Source organism: Vigna unguiculata, chromosome 9, assembly GCF_037176805.1.
Source record: "Vigna unguiculata cultivar grain cowpea cultivar isolate G323 ecotype 2 chromosome 9, ASM3717680v1, whole genome shotgun sequence".
Lineage (NCBI taxonomy): Eukaryota > Viridiplantae > Streptophyta > Magnoliopsida > Fabales > Fabaceae > Vigna > Vigna unguiculata.
In genome coordinates, this window is record NC_140800.1 from 44,128,933 (window position 1) to 44,150,540 (window position 21,608).

General features: G+C 32.7%; 4 protein-coding genes across 4 annotated transcripts; 2 read left to right on the plus strand and 2 right to left on the minus strand.

Moving 5' to 3' along the window:
• Positions 1-1,348: 1,348 nt before the first annotated feature.
• On the minus strand, positions 1,349-3,397 carry LOC114163177 (pollen-specific leucine-rich repeat extensin-like protein 1). The gene has a single exon (XM_028047316.2). It carries the CDS (start codon positions 3,395-3,397, stop codon positions 1,541-1,543), a length of 1,857 nt encoding a protein of 618 aa, XP_027903117.2. The 3' UTR covers positions 1,349-1,540.
• Positions 3,398-4,793: 1,396 nt separating this feature from the next.
• LOC114163181 (uncharacterized) lies at positions 4,794-5,471 on the plus strand. The gene has a single exon (XM_028047318.2). It carries the CDS (start codon positions 4,949-4,951, stop codon positions 5,336-5,338), a length of 390 nt encoding a protein of 129 aa, XP_027903119.1. The 5' UTR covers positions 4,794-4,948; the 3' UTR covers positions 5,339-5,471.
• Positions 5,472-6,188: 717 nt separating this feature from the next.
• Positions 6,189-10,023, minus strand: LOC114163180 (seven transmembrane domain protein). The gene is made up of 7 exons (XM_028047317.2): positions 9,785-10,023; positions 9,340-9,409; positions 9,185-9,244; positions 7,588-7,702; positions 7,315-7,430; positions 6,948-7,072; positions 6,189-6,621 (listed from the first exon to the last, which is right to left on the minus strand). Exons 1-7 carry the CDS (start codon positions 9,859-9,861, stop codon positions 6,498-6,500), a joined length of 687 nt encoding a protein of 228 aa, XP_027903118.1. The 5' UTR covers positions 9,862-10,023; the 3' UTR covers positions 6,189-6,497.
• A 6,939-nt stretch (positions 10,024-16,962) lies between these two features.
• On the plus strand, positions 16,963-21,194 carry LOC114164752 (putative transcription factor KAN4). Its single transcript, XM_028049509.2, has 7 exons — positions 16,963-17,522; positions 17,748-18,258; positions 18,562-18,638; positions 18,876-18,915; positions 19,400-19,511; positions 20,690-20,789; positions 20,907-21,194. The coding sequence occupies exons 1-7, from the start codon at positions 17,460-17,462 to the stop codon at positions 21,057-21,059; spliced, it is 1,056 nt and encodes a 351-aa protein (XP_027905310.2). The 5' UTR covers positions 16,963-17,459; the 3' UTR covers positions 21,060-21,194.
• Positions 21,195-21,608: the final 414 nt, after the last annotated feature.

Consider the following 21,608-nt stretch of genomic DNA (forward strand, 5'->3'; position numbering starts at 1 on the left):
ATGCCTTTGTTTTCTTTTCTATATTACTTGAATTTAGTTTTGTTCAAGTCAGAAGAGTATATAATTTCATTAGTTAAAGCACTCTATTACTTTCTTGTTTCTTAGAGTTTTTTTTTTTTTTTTTGTTCATGGGACCTCTTGAAGTCCTATCAGTTTTCGAATTCCAAAAATCACCAATTGACTAGAATGTCTTACTTTAAATATTTCTCCTTTATTACATACAATCTGGAAAGAAAATTATTGACATAATTAATGTTATTTTATTATCTCAATTGGTATTGGATTTGTTAACTTAATTAACATTACACCTAACACACAATCTCTTAACTTTAGCATCATAGAGGGTAAGGTTAACATATGCAAGCACATCAACCTTCAAGCTTCACAATTGTTTCCTTAAAACTATAATGGTTTATACTTTTATATACATAGTGAATAACATATTTTGATATAATAAGTTGAGAAAAAAACTATTAATGTACTGACATTTGGTACGGTGTGATAAATAATGGATTGATGGGTCAATAAATACTTTTGTAATGGATACCCAACTTCAAATAAATGGTGATCCCATGGATAAAATTCAATAAGTAAAAGTGAAATTGTTTTTAACTAAATTACACCATTTTTTTTCTAGTAAATTGGGTGTCAAACCTGTATGGTAAAGTATACTTAAAATTATAAGAATAATAATGTTGATATATCTATATATGCATTATTTATTATTAAACTCAATAATAATTATTGCAAGACTATGACACACTATCTTGTGAGACTTCACCTAGTAAGTGTTTGTAAAACCACAATACATCACATCTAATTGAGGTTAAAAAATCACCCAAAAAAATAACATTAGTTTTTTTTTTAGTGAGAGGAAAAACATACATGTCAATTTTGAAGTTGTGCCCACGGAAACAAAGAACCTTCCCTTTTTTGTGACTATAAATCTTTAGAATAAATAGAAATTGAAAGTGTATTAATTTTAAAAAAAAAGTTTCTTATTCCTAAACTATGAAATATAATTAATAAAACAATATCTATCTATCTATCTCTATATATAATTGTTCCCATAAAATAATATGACTATCTAATATTGTTAATGCTTCAGAGATATGTTGATCCTTGTTAATCATTCACTAATATAATTAAATTAAATATTAGTTATACAAACATCTGTATTATTTGATTTAAAATATTATAATTAACTTTGAAGTCTGTTATTCAAAGCTTTAACTAAAATACAATAATTGTAAGTAAGAAATTAATTGATTATTATATATCATCCTTTTCATTAGTAATTTTTCTTATAAAGATAAAGATGGAGGGGGGAAACAGAGAGATTATCAAATAATAAATACTATTCTATCTTTTATAACGTTTTATGGTTAAAATAATCTTCAATCAGCTCATTCAGCTAGATTGGATAACATTTACATCAAACAAAAAGAAAAAAAAAAAACCTGGTTGTGTTCATATAGTTTTTACAATGCAACTTTATGTCTAGGAACTAGTAGAAATGGTAGAAAGATGTGTACCCCGTCTAGTAACCGGCAATGGTAGGTGGAGGGGGTGAAGCATAAGAAGAGCCGAAGTGAGGGGGGAGGAAGACGTCTTCCATAGGAGGCGAAGGAGTTGGTGAAGGAGGTGGTGGAGACTGCACTGGTGGCGGTGGAGAGTAGACTGGAGGTGGTGGAGAGTGAACAGGTGGTGGTGGAGAGTAAACGGGTGGAGGTGGAGAGTGAACTGGGGGAGGAGGAGAAAAAACAGGTGGAGGTGGAGAGAAAACTGGTGGAGGAGGAGAGTAGACGGGTGGAGGAGGAGACTGGACGGGTGGTGGTGGAGAATGGACTGGGGGAGGAGGGGAGTAGACCGGTGGTGGAGGAGAGTAAACGGGTGGGGGTGGAGAGTGGACAGGAGGGGGTGGAGAGTGAACAGGTGGTGGTGGAGGAGAGTAGACAGGCGTTGGTGGAGTTCTCTCTCGGTTCTTGGGTGATTCGCCGTGGGGTTCTTCCTGTGGTGGTGAGGGTGTGGGTTGCTGAGGCGTGGGTGTTGGAGGGGTAGGTGGGGGAGTGGATTGTTGTTGTTGTGGAGTTGGGGTAGGTGGTGGTTGTGGCTGTTGCTGTTGAGGGGTGGGTGGAGCTTGTGGCACTGGTGTCGGTGTCTGTTTCTCAGTTTTAGGAGGCGATGGTGTGTGCTTAGACGGCGTTGATGGGGTGTGTCCCCCATGGCCACACTTGGCTTTGCCACAATCCACAGGCTTGCTTATCACCTCGTTGCAAACGTTCGACTGTTTTTGCTTTGGCCTATTTGGTATGCAATTGTTCTCATCCTCAAACAGAGGCTCTTTCTTTTGAGGTGCGCAACCTTCTTCCTCTCCGTTGAAATAGTTATTGGAGAATGTGAAGTTCACCAAATTGGGCAAGGTGCAGACATTACGCGGGACAAAACCTGTGAACTTGTTATGCGAAATGGACAAGTACTCAACGTTCTTAAGCCCATTGAAGTTCCTCGGCAACACGCCAACGAAGTTGTTGTAGCTTATGTCAAACACCGAAACTTTTTCGAGTTTTCCAATTTCTTCTGGCAAGCAACCGGTGAGGTTGTTGTTGATCATAACAAACTCGGTGAGTGACTTCACTTCGCCGATGCTGGAAGGCACGCAGCCTGAGAAATTGTTATTGGCAATAACCACAACCGTGGCTGGGGTTGATCCTATGTTCTCAGGAATATTGGAGGAGAAGCGGTTGTTGTTCATAAATATAGCGTCGAAACTTTTGTTGAAAAGCTCAGGAGGCAATTCCCCTTCAAAGTTATTGAACCTGAGGTCAATGTATCTGAGTTCTGTAAGTTCAAGCACGTGTTCAGGGAACCGCCCGACAAAGCGGTTGTTACTGAAGTCTAGCTCATACAGAATCTTAAGGTTGGTAAAGCTGTTTGGGACGATCCCACAAAACCTGTTGGAGTTTATATGCAGAAGTGCAAGGTCAGTTAACAGACCAACTTCTGGGGGAATGTAACCTGCGATGTCTGCATGGTTAAGGTCAATCCCAGCCACAACTTCGATATTTTTGTCATCTAGAGCCGGTGCGCAAAAAACTCCATTGTAGGAGCAAACGTCTTGGCCAGACCAATTTGCTGTGAAATTTGTGGGGTCTGAGTAGATAGCTTTTTTCCACGCCTCGAGTGCAATGTATGCGGCTTTTAGCCTGGTGTGAGAAAATTTTAGGTTTGTTTTGTAGGTATTTACGTAGTTCTCGGGCAATTTCTCATTCTCCTCCAAGTGCATCATTTGGCGACGAGCAATGAAAGAGGCTTCGACATCGGAAAGTCCATAGGAGGAAGATGATAGTGATGAGAGGAGGTATAGGGAGAGCAACAGAAAGAAGCTCGAAACCATTCTGGGAGAGATGATGCATTAGGTTGGAAGGGGAAGGGCGCTTATAGAGGTACGTAGGAGGAGAACCAAAGCTAAAGTTACAAGCCATACGTGAGGCTCTGCTGTGATTTCTCAATTCCATGCCGCAAAAATAGATCATCTTCTTTCTCCCTAATTCTTAACCTCTTCTTCCTTCTAATGTTTTTCCTTTTAGATGTATGTTTGTTTCATAACCGTGGTTTAATTACCTACTTACCTAGATTTATGTTTCTTGTATGTCCCCTGCATAGACCAAATTCAACAGTTATGTCTGGTTAATATCCATCCACTGCATACCTTCTCTTGTTTAACTTTCCACCTTTCAAATTTTTTTTTTTTGTGTGAAAAAATAATCTTTGTATTCTCATAGTTTTTATATATATGTAAATTTTCTTCTTATTATTTAAGCTTAATTGATGATAATTATTATGTATTTGATTGAAAATATCGTTTGATCTTTAACTTATATTTTTAGATATTTGAGTTATTTATTTTTGTACATTTATTTTTTCAATCAATAATTTGAAAATTATTTAATTCATTTAAAAATATACAATAAAATTATTATTTTTAAATATTACTTTAGTTCCCTGTAGGATTAGGATTTCAATGACGAATTTATATCTAATTCTTTTCATAACTAACACGCGTTTTAATGACTATGATATTAAGTTGATAAACGAGTTTATATCTAATTAATTAAATCTTTAATAAAAACTAATTTGTAAAAGAAAGTTTTTATTATGATTTTGCCAAATAACTAGTAGAAATGGAATCTTCAACAGTTATTTTTAGAAGGAAGCAGAAAAAAATACAAAGGGAAACCTAGATGTTGTTGCTATTCCTTTGCATTATCACTAAACCTGTGTAACTGTGTTTAGGAAAGTTAATTAAGAAAAATCAAATACAATGAACTTTTTTTTTAATCTTTCATAATTTCTTACATTTTAAATTAATTTTGGATACTTTAAAAAAATATGATTTATTAAAATAATTTTATATAAACTATAAAATATTTATCATTAAAATGTATTTATATATTAAAAGTCTTTAGTTATACAAAATAAATATATTTTCAGTCTCTATAGCTGATCGTAAATGTAAAATTTCTTTATATTTTATATTAATGAATTTGATCATCAAATTCTTTTAAAAATGTGCATTTAGTTTGTCCAACCTTCAAAAAAACTGGTAAACTTTTAGAGAAATAAATTGGTATTTAATTTTCTAAAATTTAAAAATGGTATTGATAATCAGGAAAATGTAAAAAGTTGTTGGAAATAGATTGAGAAGTGGTGAGGAGGTGGAGTTGTGACCCACCGTTTCTTTTATTCATAAGCATCTAATCTACAGTCCTCATCCGTGGCCTATCAGCCAATCAGTGTGGGAGCTCCTTATCCAAATAAATACCCATTTTTAAGATCTTCCTACTTCAAAACAACCCTTCCTATCCACAGCTGAAGTGAGTGATACGCGAGCCATCTGCAGGTTTGGTTGATAAAATTTTATTGGGTGTATAGCAGTGAGGATCAAATGGCCATGGCCACAGCTGTCGTGTGTCCTCAGAACATCACCGGCGGAGCCGTCGTGAGTTCACCGGCAAAGACCAAGAAGAGTGTGAACAGAGTGTTACACATAAAAGGCCTTAATTCATTTGGGGGACTGAAGGCTAGCAATGATGTGGTGGCCTTGGGGCTTCCCTTGAGCACTGAGAAGTGCTTCGCTAAGATTATGAGCTCGGTGAAAGCAACAGCGTCCAACGGAAAAGGAAAGGGAGGAGGGGCGCTCTCATCCACCTGCAATGCCGCCGGTGAGATATTCACCATTGCTGCTATCATCAATGGCCTTGTTCTTGTTGGGGTTGCTGTTGGCTTTGTGCTCCTGCGAGTTGAAGCGTGGGTGGAGGAGTCTGAGGCAGAGTGAGAGTTGAATCAGATAACCAAGTAATTAATTAATATCCACAATATATGTTCCTTCTATATTTCATGCTTCGCCTGTTCTTCTTTTCATTATGACTTGTATATCTATTTCTCAACTTTCATCGTTTTCTTCTTAATTGGATCATCTCTCGTCAATTATTTATCGGCTTCAACTGCTGCATTCCCAATCCTCTGGGCTGCATACATACCAAATTCTTGTTTAAAACTACTCTTAAATTGGGCACACCTTTCGTCAATTAAGCATTTCCAATTATCTTTGTGCTTAACGATTTTTAAAAAAAAAATCGAACACGTTAATATTGCATTCTTTTTTGAAATGATTAAACATCTTAATCTTCGTAATTTCGCAGCTTCGGTGAATCGTCTCACATCAAACAAATTACAGATACTTATAGTGTTTTACTCATCAGTGCTAATGGCGTGTAAATAACGAAGAAAATACTATAATGTTACAGATGTTCTTTAATGGAACTTTTGGATTTTAAAACTGCGGAGAAATTTATATCTTTGTATCGCCACCAGAAAATGATTTGATGCTAAACACATCCTTTCAAATCGCATCTCAAATTAAGGATATAAAATCATAGATATGTGTAAAACAAGCCGGCGGCAAAACCACATATATGCTGAATGATACGTAGAAAATGTCCCACGTTACCAAAACCAGCGAAACATTTAGTCTTGACTCACTCGTTAGTGAATTTGTGATACGTGGGTGAGCATGGACAGGAACCGGAACCGATCCCCTGTTAATATAAAATTTCGTAAGTTGTTTCACAATGATTTGCAGCCAGCATTCTAAAAAATGGAGTTTGTGATAGACAAGGCATGGGTGGGTTAAAAATGGGAAATCCTACGAAGTTTCAAACATAAAGTGTTTGCAACCTGTTATCCCAGACGTATGGGGTAATTCACAGCTCTATTCTGATGACAAAAATTTCTAATGAATTGCAGCAGCCAACATTCCACCGCATGAACATAAATAAGCGTGTTAAATTTAATCAAACTATTAAGACACTACGATTGATAAAACATTTATGAATTAAAACCATTGCGGCTGCCAAAAGAAGCAGATGACTCTGGACCAAAACTCCAGACAGAAAATAGTTATCCAGGATTCTATCATTGTGCAAAGAGCATTCTCACACCGAAGGTCTCTGACACGCAGCAAACAGTTGCCAGCTTATAAAAGCCATCACCAGGGATGTGAACAGCTCAAAGCCTACCACTTTAGGAAAGTGCCACCCCAGCCCACGCCTCAGATAGCTGCAGAAGACATAGTTCATCAAATATCACACTACAGCAAATGACATAAAATGATTGTTTAACGGCTGACTAAACAATTACACAACCATATACACAGGTAAAATTTCTAATACTAGTACAACACCATATGAAGGGCAATCTGATTGTAATGGATTACATTTGCACAGCCAGACGAGGTAAGCTCAAGAAATATGTTATGCTTGGTTCTCAATCTAAAGACTTGTATTGCATGGGAAAAAAATGGTAGAAACTTTTTAATTTGAATATGAATTACACATTTACAATTTGAAAAAAATGGTAGTAACTGTAATGAATCAGGGAAAGACCTTGTGATAGATGGCATGGTTGCTACAATAACGGCACTCAAATAAATAATAGGGATGAGGGTCTTGGGCTTATTTTTTCGAAGCCACATCAAAGATCCAAGTGCAGCAAGGGATATGCTCAACACCTGTAAAGAGGCATGAGCAGAAACATTTAAAGTTACACATGATACATATACTACAAACTGCACATGAATTAAGTCGTGCTTTCACTAATAACACTTACCAACATAGACAAACAATCCCATCATTCAAATGAATGTAGAATTAAAAGAAGTTCCAAATTCAAGGAGAATAATACTGATGAGGACTGTATTTCAGTATTAGAAAGAAAACTAAAAAATAGAAGACTCAAAACGAAAGGACATACCAAATTCGCATTAGCCTCAAGGCCCTGGAGAATGTAATCCCAAGTAAATTCTAATCCTCTGGCACCAACCCAAAGAGGAGCCAACCGATGCAGTACAGAGTCAGCAAACGCCCAGCCTGTCACAAGAAAAGTGCCACCAAGACCCAGATGAAGATAAGAGAAGTAAAGTGGCACAAGAAACATAAATGGTCGACCCTAGAAGAAGAATACCACTTTAAGATATACATAAATATTAAAAAAAGTGTATAAAATGGTATAGCTTGTCACACATACCAAGTCCAACTGCTTGAAATTTATGATTCTGAGAGATATTCCTGTGAGTCAACTGGGTCAAGGCAAAATAAAGCCCGGCAACATCTATAAAACCTATTAATGCCTTCAAAATCTCCTGAAGAATAAAGGCCTTTGTTATCATTCGAGACAAAATCTTAATAACAATGACTCTAAATAGACATTGAGTGTATCTAGGGCTTCAAATTATAAATTGAAAGCCATCTGTTAAGTTATGTGCCTTCATTTTGTTGCCTAACAGAAACTTGGACTATTCTAAGAAAATACGGAGATTAGCTCCTTACAACCAGAAGTGCTCCATAATTCCTCAAACATAGGCAGCACAACAAACTCATGAAATATAAGGCTATCTATCTTAGAGGACACTTCATAAGCAAAATAGTTATTTTATTCACATCTCTATTATGCATGAATGCGGAGACCTTAATTTGGTAGGAAATGAAATGGTGATTTCTTTCTAAACATTCACAGACAAGTAGCCTATTCACTACACTCTAGGCCGGAAGGTATTAGGTTCTTGTTTTGTTACCTAGTTTATATTATCAGTTTCAGTTGTGATTTGCGTTTCATTTTATGCTGATTCCAGGCATATATTAAATGCATATTGGAATGGATTAAAAGTTATAAACACCATTGCAATTTGCAATCTTCAGCAAACCAAATACTAGAAAGGGGGAGTATCATTCCTCTCCATTCAGCTCTAATTCTGATAAATCAGTCTGACTATTAAAAAAACCTGCCTACTTCTCATTTTGGCATGCCATACTCTTACTTTCAGTGTCTATATATGCAACTTTAATAAGTACCCTACACGTTCAAGTAGCCAATACACACACCCCATCTCAGTGGTGAACATACTAGTATTATGGTGGAGGAGAGTTTCATAAAAATATCAAAGAACAGAAAACAGAATTCAAGCATGATATGATAATACTGATCATAGATTTATTCATTTAGTTTTTGTGAAAAAACAGTTCACCTATAAAATTTGGCTGTTCTTCTAATAAGTAATGGGAAATTCCCAATGGCGTGCATGATATCAGACTTCACTGTCTCTACAAACTAAACATTATAATTTAAGATAAAACTATGAATTGAGCAAAACTTGACACAATAATAATTGTGTAGTGTTAGCTTAGCTAGGAAACTCATAAGACGAGAACGCATAGCAAATGTTAAACGTCTTAAGATATGAAACAACTATAATTAACTCTTTGAATTTACTGTAACTTAAAAATCTTAAATTACAAAATAGAAATCAAGTTTTACAAGAGAACATGTCATTGTAGATGCTCAGATTTATCTAATTATATGGTATTTCAATTTACATCGGTATAAAGGTTAAAAACGAAAATCACAAAAATACAACTAAAAAGTATTATAGCTTCTAAATGTCAATGCAGTGTTCGACATAACTACTGTAAGTGTCTGTGAATTTGTAATAGCTCTCAGGTATACTATAAAAACGTAAATGCGCGGTCTTCATTTAAAGATTAAAACTTGTTATTTAGCCTCCCTACATGAACAGTATACATAAATCAATTCAAGCAAATTCACAAGGGACAATTCACATACATACCTGATACGGATCAAAGCTATCACTCTCCGATACCTTGAGAAAAGTAGCTAAACAAATAAGCTGCACAGCCAGAGTGTCAGACAAAAAAGAGTCAGATTGTCACATTTCTTTGTGCAACGACACAACATAGTTAACAAATCAATATATTCACCAACCTTCACTAACGCCGTCGCAAGATAAACTACAGCGGCTTTGATAGAGGTGCCGAGTGTATCATACTCAGATCTGCATTTTGAAACTACTTACTTAACTAACACATTAAACCAGCGTACAAGACCTAGTCTTGACATCGCAGCAAAAAGGGAGAAATTCAAAAATTCAACACACCCACATATATAGTTCATCGAAAATTGAACAGGGTTCCCGATAGACTACTGATTACATCTATGCATTGAAAGAGCATCACATAATCAAGCTATCGGGAATACGTATGAAAAAGAGTTTGGTATAACAATTGAAGCAAACGAAGTTATTTGAGTATAAAATAGATAAGTTAAGGGCTAATTGATGAAGCAATTGAAGTTGAAATGAACCCGAGAAACGTATATAGATCTGATACGCGAGTTGTGAATAAAAATGAAACAGAGAGAAGAGAGTTACAAGGGCGTGGCGGAATAGTAGACGGCGTGGGGACCGAAGGTGAGAATCGCGCAGTTAAAGAAGTGAAAGACGGTCATGACTCTTCTCTCTGCAGATCCAAATGAGAAGAAAACACTGAAACACGCTCACTTCTTCGACTTCACCTTCTTCTCCTTGTTCTGTCCTCTATCCGCTCCAAATCAGTACTTATGACGTAATATTTGGGACTACTTCACAGTTAATCTAAATTTTGATTTGGGTTTGAAGAAACCTGTTCTTTTTTTAATCTTAAAACCTAGGATTTAATCTTAAAACCTATGATCTCAGCCTATCTACCGCAGAGTACATGTTTATTTCCGTATAACTCACTTATATAAGAAACATACAAGTTATATTTTCGATTCGTAATATTTATTTATTTATTAAATAATGTAAATTGCGATATATAAAGATAATTGCAGATCGCATTTCTGTATTTATTCAAAATATTTAACATGCTTAATACTAAAATAGTTGTAATTAATAAGAAAGATTAAAAATTGCTAACAAAATGTCAAAAACTTTAAAATAAAAACCTATAAAGACTAAAAAAGTTATATCTATATTAACTTAAAATATATTTAAATAAAGTGTTTTATATCTATAACAATATATAAAGAGGATTTCTTCTTTTGTGTCCACATTTCAAGATGACAATTTTACTCTTTAAAATATAATTATTTATTAAATTTTTGAAAATTAACTATTATTTTTACAAATTTTTTTATAAAATAGTTTATCTATATTTTTTTCTCTTTTTCTCTATTTATCAACCGTTATTCTCTAATTTTTTCTGATATATTTTATTTTATTTTTAATAAATAATTTTATTTTATATGTTAACTTATTAATATTATATTATCATCACCTACTAATATAATATTATATATATTTAAAAAATGTGTACACACATGCACTATGTGAGTATTCTAATATCATAATTGTTTTAAATGGTATAAAATAGAAAAAAATAGTGATTATTGTTTTATATATTACATATAATTTTAATATATTTTGATTAGTAGTTCTAAACGTATAAAATATATTCGACCTTTTTGGAAAAAGAAATCCTGTTTATAAAAAACATTATTTTATAATGATATAATATTATAATGTGAAAATCAATATATAGAAAATAAATTTATAAATTGAAAACAAATATAATTTTTTTTAATAGAAATATAATGCTAAAAAATAAATTATTGAAGATAAAGGTAAAAGATATATATATATATATATATATATATATATATTTATAATTATTATATTTATAGTAAACAATAAATATATTACTTAGTATTTTATTAAAATAAGTACTATTAATTAATTTTAATTGTTAAACTAAATATAATTAATAATAAAACTAGAAAATAATGGTTTAAAATATCAAGAATTCAAAACTATGAGTTTTTTCTGAAAGAAAATATATAATGAGTCGTGTTTAAGATAAATATATATTTTTTTCACTGTGTAATATCATTTAAGTCGATTTTTTTTTTTCAAATAATATTCTTTAGAAAAATTCAAACTAAAGTCAGTTTTATTTTTATTTATTAAGGTGTCTATATTTATTATTGATAATCAGAACATTCAGTTTTCAACAGGCCCAATTCTAATATTCGTCCTCCCGAACCGTTTTGAAAACAGGTCAAAATTTAGTATTTGGAAACTGAAATTTATCTTAGTTTTCCATTCTATTAATGCAACAAGTAAAAAAATAATAATTGAATAAACAATTAATAAAAACCAAAATAAATGAAATTTAGATTTTTATTTTTTTATTGAATTTTCAAGTAGTAAAATAAAAATGATTGAAATAATACAATAAAACAATTTAAAATATGGAACTAACCGATAAAACTCAAGCATGAATATTTTTAAGGAATTAAATAATACTAATTGAACACAGATGTATTCTTTAATGTAAGTTTAACCTCATGTTTACAATATTGTAACCTAAGGTCATGAGATCCAATGTGATGTCTTATCCTTGATTGAATAACTCCTTATATTAATGAAGAAAACTCTTTAAACCAATTAAAATTGTAGATCCATGTCTCATATCTATCAAATATTAGAAAATATGATTGTATCTAAACTCTAAACTAGTTTTCACTACATCTAGATCGATGAAGTATGATGATTGATCAAGTTACCAAAGTAATAAAAACAAATCAAATAACTAATAACATAATATATATATATATATATATATATATATATATATATATATATATATATATTATGCAATATAAAGAGTTTAGAGAAGTTACGTCCAATCCTAACTAGACAAAAATTAGTTGCTCATTATGATATTTATAATAGGCACAAAGAGTTGCTTCCTTCCTCTAATGGTTCTATGTGGATATTACAATAATTGTCTAAGAATTATACTCTCTAAATGGAATATACAATTAGCATATCTAAAACATAGGTATCCTTTGTTTAATAGAAAAACTCAATGATGTTTTAGCTCTTATCATGTTAATGAGCCATGATGTTTCCTCCATGATGTTTTAGTTCTTATCATGTTAATGAGCCATGGTGTTTCCTCCATGCTCGGACATCCACCTTGGTGTTACAACAATTAAGCTTTCCTTTCCATATGAGTTTTCTTGGTAGGCTAAATTGCTATTGTGAAACTTGATGTTTTCTTGCAATGAAGGTTTCTTTATGTGTGACTCAACGCCAAAATTGTTACTTAGCCGCATAGTTTATATTTTGAATCTTCGTAAATCACCTTATGTGACTCGATGACAACTTTAAGGATTAGTGCAATCTTCATAATTTCCTTCAATTTTATCTCAAAAAATAGTACTAACATATCAAATTTCAGTTTTTATAACTTTTCTAATCCTCATTAATTATGTGATTAAAGACAAAAATAATTATTTTATTAAGATTTATGTAAAATTCATATAAGATAATAGTCTAAATGATATGCAATTACAAGTATACTATAGACACTTATTATATATAATATTTATATTTTATATATATAGAAACTAAATAATGAATTATAAATAACATTTATAATATTTAATTATAAAAAATGGAACAATCACAGTCAGTCTTTAATTTGATTAGGATGACATTAATGAAGGTTAAAATGGAAATAATCTGAATTCCGAACATAAATAATAAACTGGTCTACCTAGGTTTTGGTTTGATAGGTTAAAAAGTTTGAAATGAAGTGTGGTAAAGCAGTTGTTGGATTGGATGGATATCCTTCCCTGAGAAGTAAAGTGAGTGTGATATTTAATGGGAAATTTGGAGTTGAGGAGAAGATAATAAGAAGCAGTTTGCAGTATGCCCAACAAAACTGATTAAAGGCACATGATTTTTCTGCACCACAGTGGACCCCTGCATATGCACTCTGCTACCTCATCACCTTCTTCAACCACTTCTCTCTCCCTATACCCACAAATTAAACCTCTTTCACCTCCCACCAACTTTTTTTTTTTTTTTTTCATTTCACTTCCACCATTTTCTTAGACAAACACACATAAATTACTAAGGATAATTCTATTCCCATGCATAATCACTTCCCGGTAACTACACTATCAGTACGTACTACCATTTATTGTCATTTATAGTTTCAGAGTCTATGGTCCTTGTTCAAACGTGATTTTCAGTTTGTTATTTATTCCATATTTTTATTTTTTTTTTTGTCGCAAATTTAAAATCTGTCAAAAAAGCATTTTGGAATATTAAAGTTGGTGATAGATATATTTGTGACGTACATAACAAGAATATTAAATTGTACGTGTAAATTTAGGTTTACGTATGCTGTGATTGCATTCTCCCTTTGTTTAGTACCTCTGCGAGCAACGGCTATTGAAAAAGAAGCTATGCTAGTGATGAGTTAGCTTAGCAGCAGGTTGAACCATGTTTGAAAATGGAGGAAGGTTTTGACCTTGGTGTTGGCATCATCACTGCATTATTATTATGGCACCAACGACTAATTTTGAATGACAATGTGCCATTTGCGTACCTTCTCTGCTTGCCTAAAAGCTGCCATGGTTGACAAAAAGGCAAAAGCTTTTGAAGGTTTTGGATGAAGCAGTAAAACAACTCGTCGTACTGAACGCATTATATATACGAATATATATGCTGATATTCTTCTTCAGTAGTGCAGATTTTATTGGCATTAACATCAACTTATCCTTATTTTCTTAACAATCACTGTTATCTTGCATAGCTGTTTATGCTGTCATCCTACTGCGGTCCTCACCAACTTAGCTGGGTACAACAATAAAGGCAATAAAGGCATGGATATCTCAACAAAAAAATAAATACTCTTTTTCATGTTTATACGTCAAAACTTGTATATATATTTACTAAATTAAGTTTTTTAAAAAATTAGTGAAAAAATATTATAAAATATGAAGTACATAAATTAATTTTAAATGTCTGCTTTTACATTTTCAGTTGAAGAAAACACTTATGGTTTATGGATTACTTGGTTATTTTCAGATAATATTATACACATGTAGGATGAGTGTTAGGAATTTAAATGTGAATCTAAGTCTCACATTGAATAGAAATAAGAAAGTAAAGCATTATATAAGAATAAAAGACCCATAAATTCATTGTCAGTTTTGGATTGATAGTAGTGTCCGTACCTTATATGGTTGGGCTCAGGTCACATTAATATTAATAAAACTCCCTCATTAAACCTAAGAATGAGCTTCTAAACAGCCAGTTAAACATAAGTTTGATTTTATTTTCATAGAATAAACTTAACTTATTTTGCTTTATTTTTCATAAGTATGAATGTTTATTAAAATAACTAAAACTAGGTGTAATTAGGTATTTGATCAAGGAACTATTTATATATATATATATATATATATATATATATATATCAAGAATTATAACAGAATAATGATTCATTATAGTTTTAATTTACGTTTTTTTATACTATTTGATTTTGAAGTTGTAAATTTTATTTTTTTCCTTATATTAAAATTTTTAAAATTTTTTATTTTTAAAAGTTTTTGTTTTTAAAAGTTTTTGTTTTTAAAATTTTTGGTTTGTATTAGAATTTATGTGTATTAAGAAAAAAATAATAATGCAACAAAGTCAAAAAAATTCAAGAGGAGTTTTGAAACCTCAAAAAAAAAAAAAAATACTAAAAACTAATTATTGACATTATAAAGGTTTCAAACTCTTAAAAGTACCGGGGGTTTATAAACCGACATAAATAATCAGGTTTGAAAAATCATGGGAAGTAACCATGGTTTAAAAAACAGTAGACAAGTTTTTCATTCCTAAGTATTAGTAAACATCAAGTATAATTCTAGTTAAATATTATTTTTGTTACATATAAGAGTTCAAATATAATTTAAGTTTCATATTACCTATAAATAAATGTATTGCTTTAAAGTTTTAAGAGTCATCAATATTACTAAGATTTATTAAAATAATTAAAAACCTCTACACAGAAAAAAGTGCAACATAAAAAATTAAATGGAGATACAAAGAATTAGATTTGTTCATTTGATGGAAAATAATTGAGTTACGCTACCACCTTAACCTTAAAGACAGTACCACTGCATGCCAAACAATATGCCAAAGTCTTCCTTACCTTAGCCAAAATGATGTAATAAAAATTATTTTAAAACAAAACTAAATAAAAAAAAATAGAAACAAAAACACTACATAAAAAGTTCTTACATATCATACAAGTCCAATTTACTAAAGTATTGTAAAAATTCTTACAAAATACAAATCAATTTACTAAACCACTCTGTAATACATTGTTATGAAAAGGTGAATCCACAGCAATACTTTTTGTCGATTATTAATAGAATAATAATATTTTGACTAGTAAATTTTGATAACTTTTTCTTACAATATAAAATGATATCTTTTAAATGATTTTAGAATATTGAGAATGAGAAAATAAAAAAATAAAAAATCACTTAGAAGATACCACTTAAAATTAAAAAAAAAAATTGTCAAAAATTTAGTGGTAAAGAAATATTTTCCTTATTAATCTTACATTATCATAAAGATGGATTGAATCTCATTTTTCGGACTTAAACAAATACTGTAGATTTAGAGGCGGCGAATATTATCGATTTTGATACCATATAGAACTATGTTTTGTTGTTATTATAATGTTATGGATTTATCCTATTTATTCAAATATTTTCGAGCAAAGCCAAAAATGTAGTCTGAAAATCATGTGGAAAAATCAGACCACATTATCCGTTCACAAATAATTGGCGAACGGATTAAGACACTGGTTGCACAATCCCAAAAAATATTGAAAAATTTAATCGATCAAAACAAGACAAAATACTACGTGAGTCAACTTTTTATTTAAAAAAGAATTTAAATTTTTTCAAGAATAGCTTTTTCTAAGTACAGGGTTTCGCAGTTAAATTAACATCTCGAATGAATATTTTAATGTGAGATTAAACATTAACGAATAATCTGATATTATATTAAAAATTTGACTTCAGTCTATTTTAACTTCATAATTAAAATCAATTTCTAACAAACGTGACACTTCTAACAAAATGATTATACAATGCTCGTTGTGGTTTGAGTGTGATGGAGCATAAAGAATTTGAGTCCATATTTTTTCTGTGATTAATGTTAACAACACACATTTTTGTAAGAAAGTAGAGGGTTTTCCTACATGGAAAATGGAAATTGGAACACCATAATTTGTCCCAACATGTTCATGTGAAAAAAGCAGTGTTGGTATGGTTTCTCTCTACTCCATATTTGTGTCATGTTGCGTATTTGATGGATAAGAAAACTGGGTTACTTTAGGGTGAAATGAAGTTGATGTTGAGGGTGTGACATAAAGAGACATGTGATGGATAATAATAGAAGGTGAAGAGGTTTAACGCGGCAACGATGGATGGATCTGAATGAGGCAGCCATTGAAGAATGCATCGAGAGTGAGGATACATTTTGGACTGCTTGTCAGTGTTTGATAAAACGAGAATATTCCTATTAAAGAAAATGGTATTATAAAGAGATAAACTAAACCTCGATCTTGAAACAAAAAGAGCAGGGAATTTTAATGGGTCGTCGCAATCCATCAACGTTATAGGGAGACTCCAATTCCCATTCCAATATTCCCTTCAATAGTACTCATTTTGTTTTTCTTCGATTCCAACCATTCCTGACAAAACCACCATTATATCACCCCAACCTCATTAAGTAAAAAGAAAAAGAAAAACATTTTACTGCTGCACTGCACTGCACCTACCTGCTTCTCCATTTCCTTCTCTTACTCTCTGCATACACAGTCCTTTCATATTGATGACTAATCCCCAGCTTCCATAAATAACTACTCCTTTTTCCCTACCTTTTCGTTCAAACAACCATCCCAAACAAACAACTCCCATCAATTCTCTTTCCCTGGTGGCAACTAGTCTCTGCAATATTAATAAACGTTGTTTCGTCACTGCTTTGATTACAACTTTCCGTGTCGTCCTTCATCCCTACTCGGGATGCTACTTAAAAAGCCCACCACCACCTCTCACCAAACCAATGCAAATCATAACCCAGTCATCACATAAACACACCCATATATAAAACATATATCTTTAGCTTATTTATAGACACTTCAACCATTCTTTACGAGAAACATTTCTGTTTCAACTTGATATAGGACCCTTTTGACTATTTAATGCACTTGTACGTCATGAGCTCGTACTCAAAACCACTTTTAAATTGGAACAACGGTACACCAGTGAGTGTTACTTACTCAGTTACTCTACCTTTCTTTTTAATTACCTCCTTCAATCATTCACTCTATTCTCTTCTTCATATTTCCCTCAGCAACTCCTCCTACTTTCTGTGTTTTACTATATTTGATTCACTGTGTCATTTCCACATCCTTGATTAAACTCTCATTCTTTTCCTTTGTTATGTAATTGTACCACCTCACTGGCCACTTCTGTGACTGATATTCCAGATCTCTACAATCCCTATGTGCGCCACTCCGCACGCAGTAATGAGAACCTTTGCACCCTTGCCAGAGCCAGACCTCTCCTTAAACATCAGCCCTCCATTCACTTCAGATCCTGACGCTAAACAAGTGGAGGCAACCTGCAACGGATTAACATTAACCACCAAAACGCTTTACAGCGATCTGTGCTCAACCTCTGATTCTGGTAGCAGTGGAAGCGATTTAAGCCACGAACATGGTTTTCGCCACGCTGTTTACAACCTTGGTCATCGTGAACCGACATTGAGCTTAGGCTCCGGAAGGGAAAATTTGAATTTTTATCCTATCCAAGGAGCAGTGTCGAGAAACTTCAATCACCTCCACAACTACCAACCTCAGACTAATACCGTTGATTTCAAACGAAATGCTAGAGGCATTCAAGGTGTGAGAAGAAGCTCAAGAGCTCCTAGAATGCGATGGACCACGACCCTCCACGCTCACTTTGTTCATGTGGTTCAGCTTCTTGGTGGGCATGAAAGTAAATCATCAACTCAACAATATTCTAAGCATAGTTTGCATGCTATGATTCAGGTTTTAAACAGTGGTTGTAACCGCGGTCACTGTTTCTTGCGATCTTTGAGGTTGTGTGGAGTTGCAGAAAAATGCAACGTTCTAGTTGTGGTCGAAGAAACCCTCGAAACCATGATGTCGCGGCAGAAATCGTGACTGCAGACCATTTTTTAAACCTTGAATGATTAGTTTGATCATTATTCTGTTATGAAAGTTTGATATCATATTATTCTCGTTAATTCGTTTTGGTTGTATGTTTTGTTGGTGGCAGGGGCAACTCCGAAGTCTGTGTTAGAGTTAATGAACGTGAAGGATCTAACTCTAGCTCACGTGAAGAGTCACTTGCAGGTGGGGTTACTGTTTCTATCTCTCCGCATTCGGTTCTCCCTAGTTCCTTTTTCGTGGTAATTAATGAAATTTTCTTTTTATTTTCTGACTTGACAAAACAAACATATAAAGTTCCTTAGTCATTGCCTCCCGTAGTGGGGAAGCTAGAACAAACACTAAGGACAAAGAGGTATCTAGATGCTAATTTAGCGTTGTGGACTTTTCTTCTCATTTTATTTCATGCGGATGTTCATGCAGATGTATAGAACAGTGAAGAGCTCTGACAAAAGCAGCGCAGGTAGTTGGATGTTCCCTCTCAAGGACCCCATTTTCGTTTCTTCTATTATTGTTATTCTCTTTGTTTGAAATCCTTGGTGATTCGAGTGTGGCAGCCCATGATTTGTTCTAGTACTGTTTTCAATTAAAAATTGAGAAATTATATTCCTAAAACTTTTCCTCTGACTCTTTTTGTTTCATAAAAGAGTAGCCATGATCTTCTCAAAGTCTAATGTTTTTCTGAAGGAGAGTAATAAATAAACGAGTTTGAACACTCTAAAGGAAAAAGAAAAAGAAGAAGAGAAGATTAGTTATGAGGTAGAGTAAGAGTATGATAATTAAAAGGAAAGAATAAACTATAAAACAAAGTTGGTGTGAAAGAAGAATATATATAAATAATTGGTTGGGGGATAGGACTATAACTTTAAAGTGTAGATGTGAATTATTAAGATGGTGTCTGATAAAGCAAGAATAATGGGTGTATCGCCGGTGGTGAAATTATACAGGTTATGGGCAGACAGGTATAGGGTTGAGCCAAAAGCCAGGGATTGTCGATCTGCATGGAGCCGTAGCTTGTGAGAGACCAAATTTGCCACACCCGCTGCTAAAATCCCACAGGTATTCATTCATTGCATATAACTAACAAAATGGTGTGTATTATGCATATAACAACAATAATATTTGTATGCTAGTACAATATTTTCTATCTCTCTTTTTCCTTCTCATTTATTGATTGATATATAGCATTACCTATGATACTAATCTTTCTAACTTTTTCATCTTTTATCTCTGAAATATATATATATATATCACCTATATTTTTCCTTATCCGATTTTAAGAGATAATGTTTAAGATAGATGCAGAGAAAAAGGAATATTACAAGTTCTTGTATATACTTTCTACATGTATATGATATCCATATTTTTCTTTTGCACATTTTTACTCAGTTCTGTAACAAATATAGTGTTGCGGTGTGATCATCTGTTTCAAAGTGAAATAGAACTAAACCTAAAAGATTTAATCTTGAACTGTGAATATAATTTTGATGCGCGCTGAAGTTAATCACAGCCATACATTTAATATTGAAGCATGTATATTACAAGAGAAATTGATTGTAGATATAGGTTAAACCTAGAGGTTTCTATAGGTTTATGCTCATTTATTCGGTACAACAGCATACTTATACCTTAATGTATCTCACATTCCCTCCTTAATCTATCTGTTCCTTCCATATAATATTTATAATCCATTATAGTTTTCACTTCCCTTTTTTACACACTTAGTGAGTACATTTGCATTTAGCAGTGATTCACAAAACTGCTGTAGACTATCTCTTTTTTCTTCTATCAAATTCCATCGTCAAACTTTTATGTTAAGTCATCTACATAGGTACAAGTAAAATGTAAAGTATATAAAAGTCATTATCTAGGGACAAGTGATTTTAATTTGGCAGAGACAACTGTGAAATGTAGAAACTTAATTGGTTCTGTGGCTCTGATCTTAATTAAGTTATCACCAGAACAAGCTGATTAAGTTCAAATTCAACTTTGCAAAACTGATATATACCAGTATCACGACGTACGTAAGCTTCTCTCATAATTAACCTAGACTTTCCTTTTCCTTTTCACTTCTCACTCCAAGTTAATTGCTATGAGCTTTACCATGAAAAACCAATGATCATAAAAGGGTATTAGGATTTGTACTCATTCTATACAAAAAATAAGCTAAACTACGTTGCTTTGACATGTTTGCGTACCTTCTTTACCTAGTTTCTTCACTTGCTTTTTACACTCAGGGCGCCATGGCAATCATCGATGGAGACAAATTCAATAAATTACATACAGAGCCCCATTATGAATTCAATGTATCCTCATGCGAGAGAAAACCAAACCATGGTAAGTTGGAACCCATAGATTCAAACATTGCTTTCACTAGTTTCAGTGCAGTTTGCATGTACTGCATATATCTTGAAAACAATTAATTACACTGGAGTAACAGTAACATTTAAACAGGTGGGTGGACAGCATTATGGAGGCCTGTCGAATTGCATGGAGGAGAAATTGGAATCTTGCTCTTTGTCACGTTCCGATATGACGCTAGACCTAGAATTTACCCTTGGAAGGCCCACTACTTGCAAAGAGATCACGCAGAAACAACAGAATTAACTCTTCTCTGCTTTTCAACACATTGGAACCCTTTTTTTTCTCATTTAAGCATGCCCCAACACTATACTATTACTGAGAGAAGAGGAACCTTATATATCCGTATGAATCAGTTTCTTTTTCCATGATACATATATATATATATATATATATATATATATATATATATTTATGAGTTTTGTCTAGCTACAAAAAGAGATGAGAGAAGAGGATAAATCTTTGCTAGGAAACACTTGCTTCTGTCCAAAGAATTCAGAATATGTCTTTAATGTCATTTTCAGTGCAAAGAGTAGAAGAAATATAATAGTTCTCTCAGACAATGGACCATATATGTTGTAAGCGTTCAGAAGAGGACCCATGTTCAACTGGTGGGTCAAGATTTATGCCACTGTCATGACATCATTCTCAGATCATGCTTTATATTTGTATCTAAGAGAGTGATGATTTGTTTTTGAAACCCTTATTGTTTTTTTTCTTCTTTTTTTATGTTCAGCGTTTAGATTTCAAAGTTTCTTCAGAATTTATTTGGTATTAATTTTCATTTTTTTATTT

Excerpts from the sequence above, each read along its gene's own strand:
- LOC114163177 (XM_028047316.2), bottom strand. The coding sequence starts at position 3,397 with ATGGTTTCGAGCTTCTTTCTGTTGCTCTCCCTATACCTCCTCTCATCA.
- LOC114163180 (XM_028047317.2), bottom strand. The coding sequence starts at position 9,861 with ATGACCGTCTTTCACTTCTTTAACTGCGCGATTCTCACCTTCGGTCCC. Across the intron at positions 9,410-9,784 it reads TACTATTCCGCCACGCCCTT|ATCTGAGTATGATACACTCG; the intron begins GTAACTCTCTTC and ends TTCAAAATGCAG. Across the intron at positions 6,622-6,947 it reads ACCATGCCATCTATCACAAG|CTATCTGAGGCGTGGGCTGG; the intron begins GTCTTTCCCTGA and ends TGTCTTCTGCAG.
- LOC114164752 (XM_028049509.2), top strand. The coding sequence starts at position 17,460 with ATGCACTTGTACGTCATGAGCTCGTACTCAAAACCACTTTTAAATTGG. Across the intron at positions 18,259-18,561 it reads GCTTCTTGGTGGGCATGAAA|GGGCAACTCCGAAGTCTGTG; the intron begins GTAAATCATCAA and ends TGTTGGTGGCAG. Across the intron at positions 18,916-19,399 it reads CTCTGACAAAAGCAGCGCAG|GTTATGGGCAGACAGGTATA; the intron begins GTAGTTGGATGT and ends GAAATTATACAG.
- LOC114163181 (XM_028047318.2), top strand. The coding sequence starts at position 4,949 with ATGGCCATGGCCACAGCTGTCGTGTGTCCTCAGAACATCACCGGCGGA.